This window comes from Meira miltonrushii (genome assembly GCF_003144205.1).
Source record: "Meira miltonrushii strain MCA 3882 unplaced genomic scaffold FA14scaffold_1, whole genome shotgun sequence".
Classification (NCBI taxonomy): Eukaryota; Fungi; Basidiomycota; class Exobasidiomycetes; order Exobasidiales; family Brachybasidiaceae; genus Meira; species Meira miltonrushii.
In genome coordinates this window covers 3,055,113-3,073,527 of record NW_020289943.1, presented here as the reverse complement: position 1 = coordinate 3,073,527, position 18,415 = coordinate 3,055,113, and the positions used below count along the sequence as shown (strand labels likewise).

Genomic DNA, 18,415 nt, shown 5'->3' with positions numbered 1-18,415 from the left:
GTAAGCGTATGCATGCCAAGGGCGCCGCCGCATAGGACACGCTGAACACGCCTACCTGCATATTAAAGCCATTCTAACACCAATATCATCATTATCATCACCTCTTCCGCATGGACAGAATACGCTTCCAGTCCCAACAACAACAGCAACAACAGTCATTATGGACGAGAAGGAAAGGCGAGATGCCTTCAATATGAAAGTGCTAAAGAGACACGATCCCGGAATTGTAGATATTGTAGGATCGGCAGCATTTGTTGTTCTGTATGAATTGGAAGATGAATGGACGAAATCAGGCATAGAAGGTCCTATGTTCCTCTATAGGAGATCAACTGCCCCGTATTCTGGATTCTTTGTGCTAAACCGTAATGGCGTGGAAAACTTTGATGCAAAGCTACAAGCAGAAGATGATGTTGAACTTGCGGGAGAGTTTGTTCATTTTAGGGCAGCATCCAACGAACAAGTGTTGGGCATATGGGTGTACGACACAAAGGAACGGGAAGTGATCGGAAACCAAATGATGAAAATTCATGAGGATATTCGCCAAGGAAAGGATGCATTTGGAGCACAAAAGTCGATCCCACCTCAACCCACAACCCAACAAGCCGGACAGCCGATCAGTCTTGACGCTCTATTTGACAGCGCAGGATCCAACGTGCAATCGCCAGCCCCGCCAGGAAGAGGACCTGAACTTCTTGACTCCATCTTTCAAAGTGCTCTTCCGCAACAATCCCCATCAGGACCACCGCAACAGCCTCAGCCATTCCCCGGATCCAATGGAACAAATGACCTCAAAGCAATGCTAGGTCTACCCTCCCACTATGCACCTCCAATGCAAGAGCAGCATCAATATCCTCAACCACATGCCAATGGGGCGATTCCACAAGGCCTGGAAGCAATCTTTGCCAGTGCAAGATCGCCAAATGTGCAGAATGCTAAACCGCAAAGTCTGCAAACACCATCCAATCGGGACACCACACAACAATCCGGTCAACCAAACTTTGGTGGTATAGCGTCTGAAAGTATCGATGCAAGTCTTGCTGCAAGACCCAAAGATGCTTCTATTTTGAGTCAACGAGATTTCGTGCGAGAGATTTTGTCTCTCATTCATGTGAGTATATTGGAGTAGTCCTTTCTTGCCCAATCTTCTTACTGACGGTCCCCTTTCCTCCATTACACAGACTGACAAAGAGTTCGTCAATGACTTATACCAGCGATATTTGTCGCGTGTACAATAGCGATTTCCTCATTTTGTTTTGCACATCCTGCTAGCTTTCGTCGGGTTCATTATTCATGTATCTATGCAACTTTCAATGTATAGCACCCTCAATTTCGCTCGATGATTCTAATGGTATCATAATGTGTGACTAATGTACAGGTGATATTATCGCGTCGAGAATCATGGATCTTCTTCGAACAGGGCTTGACGGATAGCATTCATTTCCTCTTCACTCAATTGACGGAAAGCGAAAGCATTATCCTGATTCTCACCTTTTGAAGATGAAGGATTGGCTAAGTCTCTTGTTGAATTCGTGCTATTGGTCGGTTGATCGTAAAGGATAGTTGGAGTGGCAGAAATGGTTGCACATTGAGAAGTCAACTTTGCAAAAACGGCACGATTAGATTGAAATAATCTCCATGCTTCTCCATTTATAACCAAACCGTCATTTAATTTATTAAGGTGAAATGTTTTGAAAATGTTCTTGATATAAAACAAAAGTTTCACAACATTATCCTTTGTTGAATCCCATTCGGGAAAACCTGAAGCCAAAGCGAGATGATCATCGCGAGGATCGATGAGAGGATGAATAAGACTTCCTTTGGAAAATGTGACTAGAGGTGCACGTATAGGATAAGAGGTGGTAAATTGAATTTTGAATCGAAATACACCGCCTTGATAGTACCCTTTCCGCACGAATATCACTCCATCCCATACATCTAAACTTTTGGAAGGTGAAACGTAAACACCTTCAGGACAATTGCCCGGTTGCCTGAGCATCGCACTATGAGGAATAAGAGAATGTCAGCTATTGATCTTCTGAACTTTCATTTGATCTGCTCACAATTGCGATTGTAGCTCAGTCTTTCGAAACGTAGATCCTGACATGTTGATGATCGATCATGTCGAACGGGACGCAAATGAGTAAAGATGGGAGGTGTAAGGGTGAATGCTTAAAACTGAACAACAACTCTATTTTTAGCGGGCGCTAGAGCAGAGCATAAGGGTTGGTTCGTGCGTATTGGTGTAATTTGATTGATTGTGCACGCTTCACCCCACTTCTCACTCTCCTCCCTCATCAATCTCATCTTCCTAGGTAGCACTGGTTGCTAGAAGGATTCGTAAGGATGGCATTACGATCACGAGCAAGACCGCATATTTCGCTGGACGCACAATTACAACAATTAACACTTTTTTCCGATTTAGATGCCGAAAGTGAGAACCTAGAACAACTTGGACCGATTATTAAATCGTTAGATGAAGCAAATCAATCCGATGCATTCTTACGTAGATTACGAGAATTTGTTCAAGAAAAAGAAGATGAGATCGAAAATGTTTGTAATGCAAATCACGAAGATTTTGCTGGTGCAGTGGATAAATTACTCAAAGTTCGTTCGGGTACGGTCAGTTTGAAACATCGTATTAGTGAATTGAACGAAGAAGTACAAGCAGGAGGGCAAAGTCTGAGCAGCAAAAAGAAGAGTTTGCTAGAAGCACGTAAAGTTGCCCAAAATGTGGACGAAGCAATCGAAACGCTTCAACTGTGCTTACGAGTATTGGATATGGCAAATAAAGTTGACAGCTTGATCGAGAATAAGCAATACTATTCAGCTCTACGATCGTTGGAAGAATTGTCTTCTATTCACCTCAAGCCGGTGCTACATCACGAATTTGCACGGCATATGCTAGACTCTATGCCGGCTATGCGTGAGCAAGTGCGAGCAGCGGTCACAAGGGAAATGCGGGAATGGCTCTTCGAGGTACGTGAGAAGGGTAGATTGGTGGGCAAATTGGCATTAGATGCGATAGAAGCTAGACAGAAACGATGGAGGATAAAGAGTGGAAAAGATGCGATGCTCAGCTTGGCAAAAGTCAATAGTCCAATCGAGCTGGTGGTCAACGAGCGGGTCGAATACAATTTCGTGGATAATGAGCAGGTCAAGATCGATTTCAAGCCGTTGTACCAATGCATACATATACATGATGTGATGGATATCCGAGAACAACTGCAGAATAGCTATCAAGAAGATCGAAGAGCTCAGGCAAACTTGCTGCTTTCGCAAGGTCTTTCATTCGACCCGAGCAATCCAACTTTCCCTGCTTTACTACAGGAAGTGGTGGGCTTCTTCCTTGTGGAACACCATGTTCTGCAAACGTCTCCACCTGGCTTCAGGTCAGAACAAGAGGTGGATGATCTGTGGGACAGTATGTGCGAGCGTGTGGTAGAAATTGTCAGTATTGGCCTGCGTGACAGCAAAGATACAAAGGTATTTGTCTCAACAAAGGCAGTCATTCAAACGTTCATCATGGCACTAGAAGGGTACTCTTTCCCGGTCACCAAGCTGAACGCTCTTTTGCTGACGTTGTTTGAACAATATGCCAACCTGCTTCGGGATCGCTTCTCGACTGACTTCCAAAAAGCTTTCAAGGATTCGGAGCATCAACCAATGACGGTAGTAAATGCTGATGAATTGCAAAAGGTGCTCAATGTATGCTGGCTCAAGCCGGGCGATGCTGATCGCTTACGCAGTATGTCGTTCCCGCTCACATTACCGTTCTCACAAACTTACCCATTGTGTTGCATGGACATCAGGAACCTCACTGATCAGTATTACCAATTTTCTGATGGATTCTCTTCGAGCCATAGGGATGTTGATGATATCCTAAAGAAATCCTTAGATGAGTTGTTGATCCAGCAAGTATCAAACAGCATCCGATCCAGCTTACAAAGAACGAGCAATCTAAGTCAGATTGCACAGATTGTCGTCAATGCAGAACATTTCCGTCTGGCGTGCACGCAACTGGAAGCATTGTTGGCAGCCCTCCGTGCGCCACATCGAGGAGGTAAATTACGATTGGATGCATCTTCACATTTCAATACAACTTTGGATATGGCACAAAAACGGATCGATAGTGCGATTGCGGCAAAACTTAAAGACTTTTTCGAAATGGCAGAATACGATTTTACGCCAACGCAAGAGCAAAAAGAAGTATCGGATTATTTACCCGAGATGTTGCAATGGCTTGAAACGATGATGGAAAGAGGATTGGTTGCTTTGCCGAGCGAGATCAAATTGGAGCATTATCGTAGCGCATTCAAATATGTGTCGGATTCGTTAATCAATGATCAATTACTCAGCAAAGATGATCCAAAGCTTAGCGTTTTGGCATTGCGTAACCTAATTGTTGATTTGAATTATTTGGAAATGCAAGCTAGCAAGTTACAAGAAGGTTTATTGTCCGTCTTTGATGAAATTCGACAAACGTTGACGATCTTGACAGAAGATAAAGTTGGAGAATATGCAATGAATACCAATATTCGACAAACGAAGTACAAGAGTGTTCAACCGATCAAATTGGCTAACTTGTTAGATAAGTTGTCGAAGTATGAAGGACGATCCGGAACTGGTGATACTGGTGAAAGACAGGCAATGCGAAGGCGAAATGAACGGGATTCCGTTTTACGTGTAGTGAGAAGGTGAAGGGTGAAAGAAGCTTATACTATAGTCATTTGTATTTTATATTATTGCATAGAGAAGATCAAACAAGCTAATTTTAACGATATGATCACCTTTATGGGATAGAAGATGATAGGGAGGAAGCGGTAATTGTTGTTATGTCTCTTTGTCCTCAGTACTCGGACGCTGTCTCAACACTTTTGAGAATAGTTCGCTTAGTTGGATGTGTACTTTACCTGATGACAGGTCAACAGTATTACAACGGTTTCAAGTCCAGGTGTGTAATAGAAATGATATAGCTTAATTTGGCAAAGTATGCGTGAATGACAAATGCAAGCATGAGTGCGCGTAAGGCCTTCAGACTCCAACTTCCCGCTTTGTTATGATCGACATGCAGAGTTAACTTTAGTGTGCTTGATCCACGTGCGTATGACATATTCATAGATTGTTAATAAAGGGTTGTGGGGGACCCCAGACGGAAACTACTTTTAGCATTTACCCGTCAGCCCCTGCAAGAGAGATAATACTTGAAATATATTACAGTATGAGTAAAATGCACACGTTGTATGGAGTTGAATACCCTTATCGAGGAATTCAGTTGAGGATCGTGAGGGAGGGGAAAATGGGGATGTCAAGTCTGAAAACTCCACACCAAGCAAGCAAACGCGCAACCCGATGCTAATTTTGCATTATTGCCCAAGGGCGGCGTTGTTTGATACTAGTAAAAACGTGTGCGCAATTTGCTCCACTCATGCATTTTACCAGTCTGTTTGGCGCGCATTTGCATAAATGTTAAGTGGGTGAATTGAGGGCCGCCTAGGATTATCGCTAAGAGAAAGACAGAGAGAGAGAGAAAAAGGGTACTACTGTGGGAGGAGGAGGTAGAATTGGTCAAACGACTAGTTCATGTGATAGCTATCCACCATCTACTAACTACATCACAAGGATATCATAATTGTCATCCAATAAGCTTTCCTTTTCTTATTACCCAAGACACAACACTCATCCATCATGGGCCTTTTGGATCACGTCAACAGTGCTGGCTCAAAGCTAACCGGAAAGCCAGGCAAAGATGACGCACCGCCCGAAGGAGCAGCTGCTGATGATACAGAAGAACTAGATGAGGAGAACGGTAACATTTTAATGAGCTTAATCGGACAATTAAGAATCGGAATGGATTTAAGTAAAGTTACTTTACCAACCTTTGTCTTAGAACCAAGGAGTATGTTGGAACGTATTACCGATTTCATGAGTCATCCCGATTTGATCTTTGGAGCAGGACAGATTGACGATCCCGAAAGAAGATTTTTGCAAGTTACCCGTTATTATCTTTCCGGATGGCATATCAAACCAAAAGGTGTAAAGAAGCCATACAATCCTGTCTTGGGTGAGCATTTCCGATGCTCTTACAAATACCCAAATGACACTCAAGGTTTCTATATCGCCGAACAAGTTTCTCATCATCCTCCGATCAGCGCATACTTTTACTGCTCTCCCGAAAACAATTTGATGATCTATGGTGAACTAAAGCCAAAGAGTAAATTCCTTGGAAATTCAGCAGCCAACATGATGGGAGGCGAGAATAGAGTGGTTCTTCTCGATCGATTGGACGATGGTGAATATCAAGTTGAAATGCCAAATATGTACGCAAGAGGTATCCTTTTCGGAAAGATGGTACTAGAATTGGGAGATCATTCAAAGATTAGAAATGAGGCAAACGATATCACAGCTGATGTCGAATTCAAGACCAAGGGATACTTCACTGGAACATATAACGCTCTCGCAGGTAAGGTAACACATAAAGGAAAGCATATCGGAGATATAAGCGGAAAATGGAACGAAAGCATGGAGTACAAGGACACAAAGAGTGGTGAAACAGAAACCTTGTTTGATGCAAAAGGAGCTAAAACTGTTCAAAAAATTGTCAGGCCTGAAGAAGAACAAGAAGAATTTGAATCAAGAAGGCTATGGTCAAAAGTTACAGAAGGTATCAAAGAGAAAAATCTGGACAAAGCAACAGATAGTAAATCAGCAATCGAAGAAGCACAAAGACAAAGAGGAAGAGAACGCGAAGAAAAGGGTGAAACATGGCAGCCAAAGTACTTTGTTGCAAAAGGTGAAAAATTCTATCCAATCGTTGATGCGTTACCAGAAGAGATGCAATCTGACGTTGTCAAGAAGTACTTTTCCAACAAGTAAACACACGATTTCTCTCTCTAGAATTTGTCTCTCAAACAGCATCATTGTAGAGTGTAAGGCATAGCTTGCGTGCAAGTGACAACGCTTCGATTCGCTTTCTTTTGCGGATGTGCATTTGATTCACACATCTAATCTTTCCACTTCGCTGTCCCGATCACCTTTTTCTCCAACAACACTTTCTTCTCTTTTGTTATTTTCCCTCTTTCCCTTCATATCCTGTCTTATGAGCGCTCCTGTGCCTGTTTTCGTGGTTACGTAGAAATGAATACAACTATACATTACACGTATTTTGGTATGAGAAACTATTGGTATGATTTAAATTTTACATGAGATTTTTCAATCGATATCTTCATCTGATTGACGCATCTCGTTCAACGTCTTTTTCCATTCTCTTTCCAATTTCACCATTCCATCCACATCAGTACGGCTCATTCGTTGAGTGTACTTGTTGAAGAGGTTCATTGCTTCTTGCTGATCACCACAATGCAAGCACAAGAATCGCAAATACGTCGCAATATCATCAGCAGATTCAGTCGATGCGATCAAAGAGTTGAATGCAGATCGGATCAATTTCGTTCTGTCTCCCATATCAGAATTGCTGTCTTGCTGTGATCGATCTTGCTCTTCCTCCACCACTGATCGCCAGAAGGCCGGACTTGCGACACCTTTGACTTTGATCCATTCAAGAATCTCTGAAGTTTCTTTGCTATTCCTTCCGGCTTTGTACAGTCGTTCTAGTAAAGCTGCTTGAGTGTTCTTTTCTCCAATGACTTCATGCAAGATTGCGTTTTGAAGTTCTTTTAGTAATCGCGTATGATCTTTTTCCTTTTTACCCTTGTGAACCTCGTCAAGCGAATCACACCACGTTTGCCACACATCCACATGATCGGTGCCTTTTACACTTTTCAAAATCACACGCCATAACTTTTGCGTTTCAAGAGAATCAACTAGACCTCTTTGAGTGCCATCCAAAAGAGCTCTTGCTGCAATAGCTGCAAATCTTTGATCTTTTCCATACCGTTGACTGGCTTCAATGGCTGATCGTACACAACTGGAAATTTGCTCGCCAGATTTTAACGAGTCCGCTGTCAATAATCCCTGCAAACGAGCCAGCTCTACCTCTTTCCCGGCATTTCCCAACCGCTTAGCATCTTGCAAGACACGTTTCGTATATGCTGTAAGGAAAGCGTCAAAGTCACCGCCAAGTTCTCTCGATGCTCCTAAGGACCGCATACATTGTATCAATCGAATCAGAATAGACATATGAGCATCCGTTGGCTCATCCAATGCCAAGATCCGACGGCGTAATTCGTCTAATGTAGAACGAGATTGCGTTGCGAGCTCGGCATTTTGTGTGATACTCTGCAACGATTTTGTAATCTTGTTCAATACACTGGTAAGAGCTGCATTTGAGGCAGCATCAGAAGCTGTTTTCTGTGTAGACTTTGTGACAATCTCAACATCTTCACCAATCAAAACTTGGCCATCTTCTGATTGTCTTTCAACGTCAGATAGCTCCCTACGATTCAAGTGGCTTGCTTTCTTCAGAAGATCGCTTGATTCCAACTCTTCTTGCATTTCAATATCTGATAAATCCTCAAATCCGCTCTTTGCTGTTGAACGGAAGAGTGGAAGTGCGCTTCTGAATAGGACGGCAGTAGGATGATCGCCAAATCGACGAACAATTGCTTCTTCAGTAGCCTTATTCAGACGTCCTCTTAATTCAGATGCATCTCCATAGAAAGGGAACTCGTCAATCATGCGTATCAGAGCGAGTAGGAAGCAAAAATGGGCTAGTGGCGGTAGTGAAACAGTTGAATCGAGTGAAAGAGCAGATTTGATGGCTGTGAGCGGAATAGCACCTAACACGATAGAATCTGGTTGAGGCTGAGATCCATTGACGTCGTTCTGTATGCTCTCGTCTTCGACAATTTGTGCGATAGTAGCAGGCTTTGATCCATTTTCGGTATCTTCCGCTACATCATCCTCCTCCGAATCTTCTTGAGCATCGTCTGCGACAGCCTCAACGTCTTTGGCCGCTTTGCCGCTATCGATAATATTCAAAGCGATCTTCCTTCGCCTGATACGCTCGAGAAAGACCAATTCTAATCGAATGTATTCTATCCACAGACGCACTGCAGCTAGCTCTTTTGGTGCAACTTGTAAAGTCGGGGTATCCTCCAATAAATCGCCCGCCGGTCTGATAGTCAAGGGAGCGGAATTGTGTTGTCCGTTGTTCATCTTTGATCTTTTACTAGAATGTTGTGACGAAGAAGCTTGCACTGAATGATGATGGGCAATCCCGTTTAAACGCAAACCACGCTGCATAAGAGCACGAGCTGTGCTTGGATTCAGATTGGCATTCAGCTCATGATCCGCGACCGATAACCAAAGATTGGCATTGTTTGGGAATAGCGATAATGCACGAGCTGAGATTCGAGAGATTGCACCACGCATCTTTCTCTGATTTGCCCATAGCATATACCGTTGCCATAACGAAAAATCGTGCCTCAATCGTTTGATTGCTCTCTCGAAAATAGAGATCATATGCCGAGTAGAATCATGTTGCATTTTGTGAACATCTGACCTTGGGATTTCACTTATTTCCTGTGCTGTTTTCAGTCTGCTAAGCAGTAATTTGTGTAAGTCCTCCTCGTAATCCAGATATTTGTGAAAATCCTCTGATAAAGCATGACGACGAACGAGAGCGCTTTCGAATTGTCTACGCTTATGTGTTATACTTCGAATTTCTGTCTCTTTGTCGAATACGTCATGCTCAACAGCAAGTTGCAAGGACGATAACGTCCTTTCCAGTTCATACTGAACCCTTGCTGACCCCATTTTTGACCAAAGATGATGTTGATTGAGAAGGAGCGTGTCATACAATCAATCAAATGCATGGTTGATTCCAATTTTTTGAAATTTTGGTAATCACGTGTTGATAGAGTGCTTCTTTATTCATAACCCTGACCTTCTCCGTGGGCGTACGTACAGAGCGCAGACCAAATACGCGTATAGCCCGCCATCCAACCTTTCGGGGGAATCTGGCGCCACTTTGTCCGAGGAGTACAGGCAACCAAAAGCAGCAGCAGCAACTGTAAGTGCAGTGCATGGACCAAATGCGTCACTTAATCCGGGTACATGGTGCGTGTGTAGGTCCTGTCACTTTCAAGTTATGGTGATGCATACAATCATCCTTCCTTTCCTCCAACTCTGATCATCAACAAAAGGGACTTGAGTACTGCAAGTCGAATCACGCAACTACGATAACTTATTTGACGCCATCTGAAAACAATCTTTACTTGCACTCTTTGTCTTTGGCGTAACTCCATTTGACTTATCTGACCCTGGTCTCAAATACACAAAATGCCTAACCCACATTACGACTTCTTGATCAAGCTATTGCTGATCGGTGATTCAGGTGTAGGAAAATCATGTTTATTGCTACGCTTCTGCGATGATGCTTGGACACCATCTTTCATCACAACAATAGGAATCGATTTCAAAATTCGCACGATCGAATTGGATGGAAAACGAATTAAGCTACAAATTTGGGATACTGCCGGACAAGAAAGATTCAGAACAATCACAACTGCATACTATCGTGGTGCGATGGGTATCTTGTTGGTGTTTGACGTTACTGATGAAAAGAGTTTCAGTAATATTCGTACTTGGTACTCAAACGTCGAACAACATGCAAGCGAAGGTGTTTCAAAGATCTTGGTTGGTAACAAGTCCGATTGGGATGAAAAGAGAGTCATTTCAACCGAACAAGGTCAAGCTCTTGCTGATGAATTGGGAATTCGATACGTTGAAACATCAGCAAAGACAAATGCGCAGGTAGAAGACGCATTCTTTACATTGGCAAGAGATGTAAAAGCACACTTGATCGACACAGCTGCCGTTTCCAATACAGGCGTAGACGGCTTATCAGGTCAAGGACAGGGAATCAATGTAGGAGCAAATGGAGGACAAGGAAGCACAAAGTCAAATTGCTGCTCCTGAGGCAAACTCTTATACAACCAACATCGGATTCTCCATTCCCTATCCCCGTCGTCGTTGCCTTTCTTATGGTGGCGGCGATTCTGTACAGACACATCAACGAAGAGGATGTACGCAAAATTTCATCTGGTCGACTTTTTGCGGTTTCTTCAGATATAATGAGCTTTTCTAATATTGATACACATTTATCGCACGAACTTACGTGTGGACAGTCTTGACGTGCATTGTGACAGGTTCTGTTTCTTACCGCGGGTCCGGGGTGGGAGGAGCGAGAGACAAGTCGCCCCATGCGGTACAATGACAAACACAGGATTATTGCATCATGCGATGTTGTTATCCAGTGCAAGATCACTACAGGTAAGAGCTTGTTACCCCGAAGAGAGTGGGAACGAGTCAAAATTTCCCATGATTGAAAGCGATTCATTTAGACAAATTATTTGCGTACACAGTTGGCATTTTCAACTTGAATGCTGCCACCTTTTCAGTCCGGAACGGATATTGGCTAACACTCGGGGTAGGTAAAAAACTTTGAAGGGGCGATGATTATCGAATTTTATGTCAAAAACGATATGGCTGTGACTGTGCCAGAGGTTAGGTTTGCGGGGAAATGTAGGGCAGTTCTAGCCCAGGCAGATTTGAACTTTTTAAAAGCTTGAAAGTTCAAAGGTATAAATTTGGTTGGTAAGCTGCAAACTTGATAGCCTTCCCCACTTTTTTTTCTAGAACATCGATGAACGAATTTTATTTTCTTCTGAAAGGATAACAACAATAACAAGCGGATCAAAGAGAAAAGCACTTTGATTTGATCAGATGATCAATTTCATCATATTTTACGTCATCATACTGCTATGCTTTGTCGAGCAAAGTTTCGCTTTGCCAATCTCTCACACAGGTCTCGCGACACGATCGAAGGTTGACGAATTGGTTGGGATAGCGGTGTCACCATGTGTAGGCTGTGAAAAGGGTACAAGGAGAGCGGTACCAAGAATACAAAGAATTCGTGCTTTTGAAGATTATACCGTGCCACAAGGTGCAAAACGAGGCATGTTAGACAAAGTAGGGCATGCTGCCGAAAAATCGGTGAAGAAAAATTGGTTCAACGTTTTGAACGGTGTACGGATGGCAACAAATCTGGGCAGGCAACATAGAAAGAATAGTACGCCACAAGTTGCAAATAAATCAAAAGGTGGCGGAGGCGGAGGCGGTGCAATGGAGGAAGGAGGCGTGGCAAAGGGTTTCAAAAGCTCAAAAGGCTCATCTTCTTAATTTAAACGGATTTCTGCTATACTATTCTGCTTGCACTGCTCGGATTAACGCTCTTTCCTACCATTCCCACTCAAACATGCTCTTATCTTGGAATCTCTTACACGGAATCCCTCTTGTTTATTAAACACGTTCCACGGAATATCACAACCCGTTTACTCTTTGTGAGAATATTGTATGTTCCTAAGGCGTATCTCAAAGAACCTGTGCAAAACAAAAACGTTTGGGGCAAAGGTGACGCAAAACGCCATCGAAAGGCAGAAAAAAGACCGAAATATAAGAGAATCGACCGAAATGACGCCTACGCCATGACGCCGATTTTGATATTGGATTGGAAAGAAAGGATGAGTGTGAAATGTAAAGGCGTTATTTGTTGTGATGATGTGATTGATTGGTGTCTCTTTGCTACCATCTTTCATTCTCCGGCTGGTCCTTTATAATCTTTATCGTTTGCTCCTTCATCCCTCTTTTTGCACTTTGAGCTGGTCTCTCAAAGTAGTAGTCATTCGTACTGGTACGAAAAGACATCCACAGCAAAACATTTGGATTCATACACCGCTCTCCGGTAGAGCAAAAGAGCAACAATCGCCATGGTCACTCGACATGATGTCATTCAATCATCCGAGGCAGCAACTTTATCGGGCAAAATTGGATTAATCTTAGGTGGTTTGCCTGAAGACAAAGATACTTTACCTGCCGTCTTATTCATTATTTTATATGTCGCTCTTTTCATTCCAGTCATTTGGAGGATATCAAAGCATACGCTCACATTTGGTCAAGTTTGGAAACCGTTACTGGTAATCATGTTAAGAGTGACAACTTTTGCATTTCGAATTAAACTTTCTGACGATCAAGATTGGAATCAAAATATCTTTGTTACTCAATTGATTCTGTTGCGTTTGGGTCCGATCATTTTAACTTCAGCTCTGATCTGTTTATTACGTGATGCCGTCATTCCATATCTACCTACCGTCGATGCGCCAAATTTTACGGTAAAATTCTTGCTGAAGTATTTTGTTGCATTACTCAACATGGCAACTTATTTCGCTTTTGGTTTAACAATTGCCATTGCATTTGACGTCAAAGCAGCAATAAACGGGAATCCAGAAGCAAGGGTAAAAATGCATATTAGCAAACAAATTTCAATTTGGATGTTAGTCGGAATTGATGCTTGTATTTATATCTTGGTAATCACTCCGATGGTAAGACTGTATCAAGGAATGTACATTCAACGACTGGTTATTTCACGCAAAAAAGAAGAATCCAAATTCTTGGCAATCGCATCCGTTTGTACTTTTTTGCTCGTCGTATCCGCTTTCAAGGCACTTCAGTTGGCTGCTCACGGTCGTTTCAATTCTCGATATGCACTTGTGGTGAACAAAAAGGTGAGTAAAATGAAAAGAAATCTTATCTGTTCAACAAACCACTCACACCGTTTCTATCCCCTTCTGCGCTGTCCAGATTTTATTCTATTGTGTCTGTTGTGCTGGCGAATATATCGCTTGCATGCTTTTGGCCACTTTACCGTGGGCTCGAATGGTTCCTCCTCCAGAAATTCTGGAAGCTTTTTGTCGAGTCTATAGCTCCAATGACGGTGGTAACGGTGGAAATGGGAATGGATTTACAGGACCAAATGCAACGATTACACAAACAGCAGTGATTCCATGGCCACAACCTCCTCCACCCGGTGTTCAAACAGATGGAACAGGCATTCCAGCCCCAGGCACGAATAGTGAGTATTTTCCATATCCAGAGATGGGCAATCAAAGGGGAGGAGGTGTAGCAGACGGAAAACTTGTTACGCAATCTTTGGCATCAAGGGATCACTTGAGAGCGCCTGTTGGAGTTTATGGAGACCAAATGAAAGAGGTTATTCCCAAACATGCGACCATACATCGAATCACAATTCCAGAAGATTACTCAAAAGGAAAGCAAGGTTATCCAAGACAGCTACTGCTTTCACCTTCATCCTCACCCTTGAAAGAGAAATTCACCCGAGAAGAAGAACGAAATGCAAGCTCACAGCCACTACCAGTATTCGTTCAAGATGATGATCAATATTCTCAACAGCCAAAGCGTAACAGTCGATCGTTTGTTTTCTCTTCAGGAGGTGGAATTCAGCCTATGGGATATAATTCTTCCTCTTGCAACAATAAAAGGGCATCTTTGGTTTCCCTTAGTACAATTAGTGAGGTGGGTGATGATGGAGGTTTGGGAAACTCACGATCTGTTTATCGCAATTCCATTTGGCATCCGCGCAATTCAGTGTTGGGCGTCACACGTTCACCTTTATCATTCGAACCAAATGGTAATGAAGTTGAAGAGAATAAAGTTGGTCCAACTTTACATCATACTTCATGGGAAAGTACGCATAGCAGTACACATTCCGGTCTCACTTCTACTGCCAGTTCGGATAGTATCAGTTTACCGCCCCATCTGATTCCGATCGCACCTCCAAAGAGCGCTCCTCTGCCTCCCGTGACGCCAACAAGTGTTAAAATTGTTACAGATTCAAGTAAAGATGATCAAATGATCAACGTTCCATTACAAGACAATCAAACAAACAACGGTACGTCATCCATTCTTGATTCGCGAGGCTCACAGCCAAAAGTGCGTCAATCATCAACATGCAGCGTACGCTCTCATTGGAGCGATGATAGCGATCATGCTGAATTGAACAATAAAAATCGATTTGTTGGCACTTTGAGAGGCAGACGTGAAGGCAGTAAATCTTCTACAAGAGCGGATTCATTGGAATGGGATTGATACCAATGATGCATCAAATCAAAGAAGAAGGTGAGTGGCACATACTTTATTTGCCATAAAGATCCCTTCGATGCGGAGGTATTTGTCCCTCCCCTTCTCTTCCAACTTTCTCATCTTTCGTGTGTGAAAATGGCATGCTGACCATACCATTTCCATCCTTTACACTCAGGTGGCCACGCTGGAAGCTGAAGAAGAGAGAAATTATTTTGCATCAATTCACAAGTACTAGTCTTGCATTCTCACTCTCTTTCAATCGTTTTTCGTGTAACTATACTTATCACATTCCATCCATCTCACAAATTTATTGCATTGATAATTGCTTTGTGTTCCAAGGGGTATTAATACAAAATAAAAGTATAAAGAATAGACAAATACCAATACAAGTGCAAGAAAAATACATGGTAACGACATAGGAAACACTCATCCGATCAGGAAAAGTTGACAATATCGTTGCATAGCATCCCAAAAGTCTAATGTTTCTTGTGTCGATCCGTAAGGCAGAGATTGTCCATCGACAAACATACGTAATCCAACAACAATCGGATGAGAAGAGGCTAAACGTTTTCCGTTTGATAGAATCATCCCGCCCAAGACTGTTGGCAGATTATCCATTGGAATACCAGGGCTGAGACTTGTCTCATCTTCGCCTTTCTGTTCAGGAGAGACTTGAACCACATCAAAGCTTAGCGATAAAAGGCTGTGTGCATTCTCGAATCCAGGTTGAGCATATGCATCATCGATCAAGGCTTGTAAAGCTTGTCTTCTTTCTTCGCTAAGATGGGCGCTATATTGATGCAGATAAATGACAATCATCACTGCAGCTTCAAGTGTATAACGCTGAATCCAAAAGAATTTATGAAGCGGTGCCAAGAAATCCAAGCCGAGCATAGATCTTGTTTGCAAGATCTTTTCGGCTGCATCTATACTTTGTTCTGCGAGACTGCTGTCGCTTTTGCGAACAGTGAACAAGCAATACTGCAACACTAGATCAGCGACAAGCCGCAAATGTAGAATTCTCGTAAGATCATCCTCTTCGGCTGCAACGTAATCATTTCTGAGGAATGTGGGGCGGAACTCGTCCAGCAAAGCCCTTTCCGTCTCCGTATTGTTTGCTGACATTCCGCTTACTCGTCCATCACGCTTCCAGCAAGCCAATTTGTGCGAAAGCTTAAAGCAATAACGGAGGAGGTGCAATACAGAAGGAGTTGATTCGTCACTCTCGGCGTTTAGGATGTACTCCTCTGTGACGGTGTTCGGTGCCAAAGGCAAGGGTAAAGAAATGTTCTCCGAGGGCGAGATCGACATGGTGGATAGAGCATCGGCTGTCCAGTCCTGCAGGGCTAGATATGTGTATACTTGACGTGCTGCCTCGCGTACCAATGCATTTCGTGGCGATAGCCAAGGCAACTTCGAGATCGATTGCGAATCCAGGTTGGAATCTTCAGAGAAAAGTGGATTCATAAATTGTGCTTGATCGATCACCATTTGCCAACTATCCGGTTGACGTTTGTTGTCAGAGGACGACTCCCAGGTAGAAAGATCATCTTTTTGCGAACCAATCTTATCGATCGCCATACCACGCGATAGTAAAATACAACTACCCAGAGCAACTGATGCTGCATTCTCGTTGCCACGAGAGGCTTGGAATTGACGCTTCAGCAGTAAAGTGATTACGATATTGAGATTTGGTCGAGAGTCGTACTGCATCTCTTGCATGATATGATCGGCTGTTTCGATCCAAATGTCAATGACCCCTGGAATTGCTTCTTCATTTTCCACAAGTTCCAACAGAATCGCTTGCTCCGTCGACATCAGATCGACTGAAACTGCGAGCAGGTAGTAGAACAGGGCGACAGCAGACAAATCAATAGCTGGAAATTGATCGGCTGGTAGACTGGATTGAGTGATTAAGAATGCCAATTGTGCTTCCACCAATGCTATGGGCACGCCAAGCAAGATCCCATGTTGCTGAACTGCATCTAATGCTTGCAACGCTCCAAAGAGACCTTTCACATCAGGTAATAGAGTGAGATCGTCCCTGACTCTGGACGATAGAGCTGACATAGATGGCCATGTCAGGCTGGCTTGCGCAAAGAGCCTCTTGTAAGTGATCTTGCTATGACGATTAGCAACTCCTAGACTGTCTTCCCCACTCTGTCGTGCAATCATTGCTAGAGCATCGGCAGCTATTCCCCTTGCATCTCCGGAGCCTAGTGACACCTTCTCGTCAGACCATTCTCCGCTACTCCCGTTTATAGGTTTCTGACTGCGTGAAGCTGCCAATGCTGACTCCAATGTTACGATGCGTTCTAAGAGTGCTTGTACACTCTCTGCTGCTTGTCCGCTGACAGATAAGCTTCCGTTCCAGACTGGTGTGTCGGAAGTTGGGAGAAGCCACTGAGAGTTATTGCCATTGTTCAATGAGGTGTCAGCCGTTGAGGGAAATGGCGTTAGGGAAGAAGTGCCGCTTGTGATAGAATTGTGATCGACTGGAGCGCTCCAAGTGCATTCTTCTTCGGGTATCTGTGACTTTTTGCATTGACCGCAATACGGCTTTTCTCTATCGCATTTTACCTTTCTTCTCTTGCATGGAAGGCATGTATTGATTTTCCGTCTTTTCGAATGATGCGTTAGTGACCGATTATTCTGTGATTGCTGCATTACAGAGCGAGAGCTGGATGCCACTTCGTTACCCTCATTTTGATCGAACTGATTAGCAGATTCGATTTCATTGCTTTCTTGTTCAGCTTGTTGTAGTCCGCTCATATCAGCTAATGTGTCGGATGGATCTTCATATTGTCCAATATTACCTGCTTCCGAATCCGGTCCAGTCATTCCATTCTCAATCTGTCCTGCTTCTTGCGCTTGATCTTCTCCATTTGCCGGTGTGATAGTATCCAGAGGGCCTTCTGATGCTTCAATGTCGCCTTCTTGTTGGTAAATATCCGCACTTTGGGACTGATCGATGCTCTCCGGGTGCCCTGTCTCAAAATCTGGATGGATTACATGCTCTCCTTGCATCTCGAATTTTGGTTGTAAATTGTCAATGACATATGCCGGATCAGCTTCTTGTTCTAGAGGATGATCCCCATCATGTATGTCTCCCTCCTGTGTACCATTTATTTCTTCACCTTCAACATCTGCCAGCTCTTCATCTTGTTGAGCTGCTGCCGCTGCTGCTGCTGCAATTTCTAGAGCGGCATTCAAAGCATCTTGCTGCTCTTGTTGCTGATTTGCAAAATCTTCATCTTCATTCATTGTACCACAATTTGGCACATGACCTCAAAAAGAGGACCTTTGTGAATGTGTGATCGTCTTCTTGTGCGCCAAAAGAGAATGATGAAGAAGAAGAAGAAACGAGAAAAGTGGATGCAGTTACCATTAGCGGAGAAAAATTTAAGAAGTTGCAGCAAAAAGTACACAGGCGATACGCGTTAAAATTTGCATAAGCTTTAAGCAGGTACAACATTCGAAGGAAGAAGTCTTGACATTCTTGCTCACTTTCCGCCAT

The 18,415-nt window shown here is 43.2% G+C and overlaps 9 protein-coding genes across 9 annotated transcripts; 6 read left to right on the top strand and 3 right to left on the bottom strand.

Annotated features, from left to right (window-relative positions):
* Positions 1 to 25: 25 nt before the first annotated feature.
* FA14DRAFT_142338 (PH domain-like protein) lies at positions 26 to 1,355 on the top strand. Its single transcript, XM_025497171.1, has 2 exons — positions 26 to 1,108; positions 1,179 to 1,355. Exons 1-2 carry the CDS (start codon positions 161 to 163, stop codon positions 1,233 to 1,235), a joined length of 1,005 nt encoding a protein of 334 aa, XP_025358090.1. The 5' UTR covers positions 26 to 160; the 3' UTR covers positions 1,236 to 1,355.
* Positions 1,326 to 2,154, bottom strand: FA14DRAFT_142335 (UBC-like protein). The gene is made up of 2 exons (XM_025497170.1): positions 2,061 to 2,154; positions 1,326 to 2,000 (listed from the first exon to the last, which is right to left on the bottom strand). Exons 1-2 carry the CDS (start codon positions 2,102 to 2,104, stop codon positions 1,397 to 1,399), a joined length of 648 nt encoding a protein of 215 aa, XP_025358089.1. The 5' UTR covers positions 2,105 to 2,154; the 3' UTR covers positions 1,326 to 1,396.
* Positions 2,155 to 2,292: 138 nt separating this feature from the next.
* FA14DRAFT_159666 (exocyst complex subunit Sec15-like protein) lies at positions 2,293 to 4,807 on the top strand. The gene has a single exon (XM_025498317.1). It carries the CDS (start codon positions 2,344 to 2,346, stop codon positions 4,696 to 4,698), a length of 2,355 nt encoding a protein of 784 aa, XP_025358088.1. The 5' UTR covers positions 2,293 to 2,343; the 3' UTR covers positions 4,699 to 4,807.
* A 788-nt stretch (positions 4,808 to 5,595) lies between these two features.
* Positions 5,596 to 7,165, top strand: FA14DRAFT_159665 (Oxysterol-binding protein). Its single transcript, XM_025498316.1, has one exon. It carries the CDS (start codon positions 5,686 to 5,688, stop codon positions 6,871 to 6,873), a length of 1,188 nt encoding a protein of 395 aa, XP_025358087.1. The 5' UTR covers positions 5,596 to 5,685; the 3' UTR covers positions 6,874 to 7,165.
* A 1,769-nt stretch (positions 7,166 to 8,934) lies between these two features.
* FA14DRAFT_119697 (uncharacterized protein) lies at positions 8,935 to 9,714 on the bottom strand (the record flags this gene model as incomplete). Its single annotated transcript, XM_025496361.1, has 2 exons — positions 8,935 to 9,020; positions 9,186 to 9,714. Coding segments are annotated over 2 exons (615 nt in total), but the record flags the coding sequence as incomplete, so codon positions are not given.
* A 216-nt stretch (positions 9,715 to 9,930) lies between these two features.
* On the top strand, positions 9,931 to 11,025 carry FA14DRAFT_19135 (putative SEC4-like Rab/GTPase). The gene has a single exon (XM_025501858.1). The coding sequence runs from the start codon at positions 10,240 to 10,242 to the stop codon at positions 10,876 to 10,878; it is 639 nt and encodes a 212-aa protein (XP_025358085.1). The 5' UTR covers positions 9,931 to 10,239; the 3' UTR covers positions 10,879 to 11,025.
* A 660-nt stretch (positions 11,026 to 11,685) lies between these two features.
* FA14DRAFT_177064 (uncharacterized protein) lies at positions 11,686 to 12,141 on the top strand (the record flags this gene model as incomplete). Its single annotated transcript, XM_025500720.1, has 1 exon — positions 11,686 to 12,141. One exon carries the CDS (start codon positions 11,686 to 11,688, stop codon positions 12,139 to 12,141), a length of 456 nt encoding a protein of 151 aa, XP_025358084.1.
* Positions 12,142 to 12,435: 294 nt separating this feature from the next.
* On the top strand, positions 12,436 to 15,190 carry FA14DRAFT_19138 (uncharacterized protein). Its single transcript, XM_025501862.1, has 3 exons — positions 12,436 to 13,523; positions 13,600 to 13,870; positions 15,074 to 15,190. The coding sequence occupies exons 1-3, from the start codon at positions 12,729 to 12,731 to the stop codon at positions 15,091 to 15,093; spliced, it is 1,086 nt and encodes a 361-aa protein (XP_025358083.1). The 5' UTR covers positions 12,436 to 12,728; the 3' UTR covers positions 15,094 to 15,190.
* Positions 15,191 to 15,207: 17 nt separating this feature from the next.
* FA14DRAFT_159663 (uncharacterized protein) lies at positions 15,208 to 18,230 on the bottom strand. Its single transcript, XM_025498315.1, has one exon. It carries the CDS (start codon positions 18,160 to 18,162, stop codon positions 15,325 to 15,327), a length of 2,838 nt encoding a protein of 945 aa, XP_025358082.1. The 5' UTR covers positions 18,163 to 18,230; the 3' UTR covers positions 15,208 to 15,324.
* Positions 18,231 to 18,415: the final 185 nt, after the last annotated feature.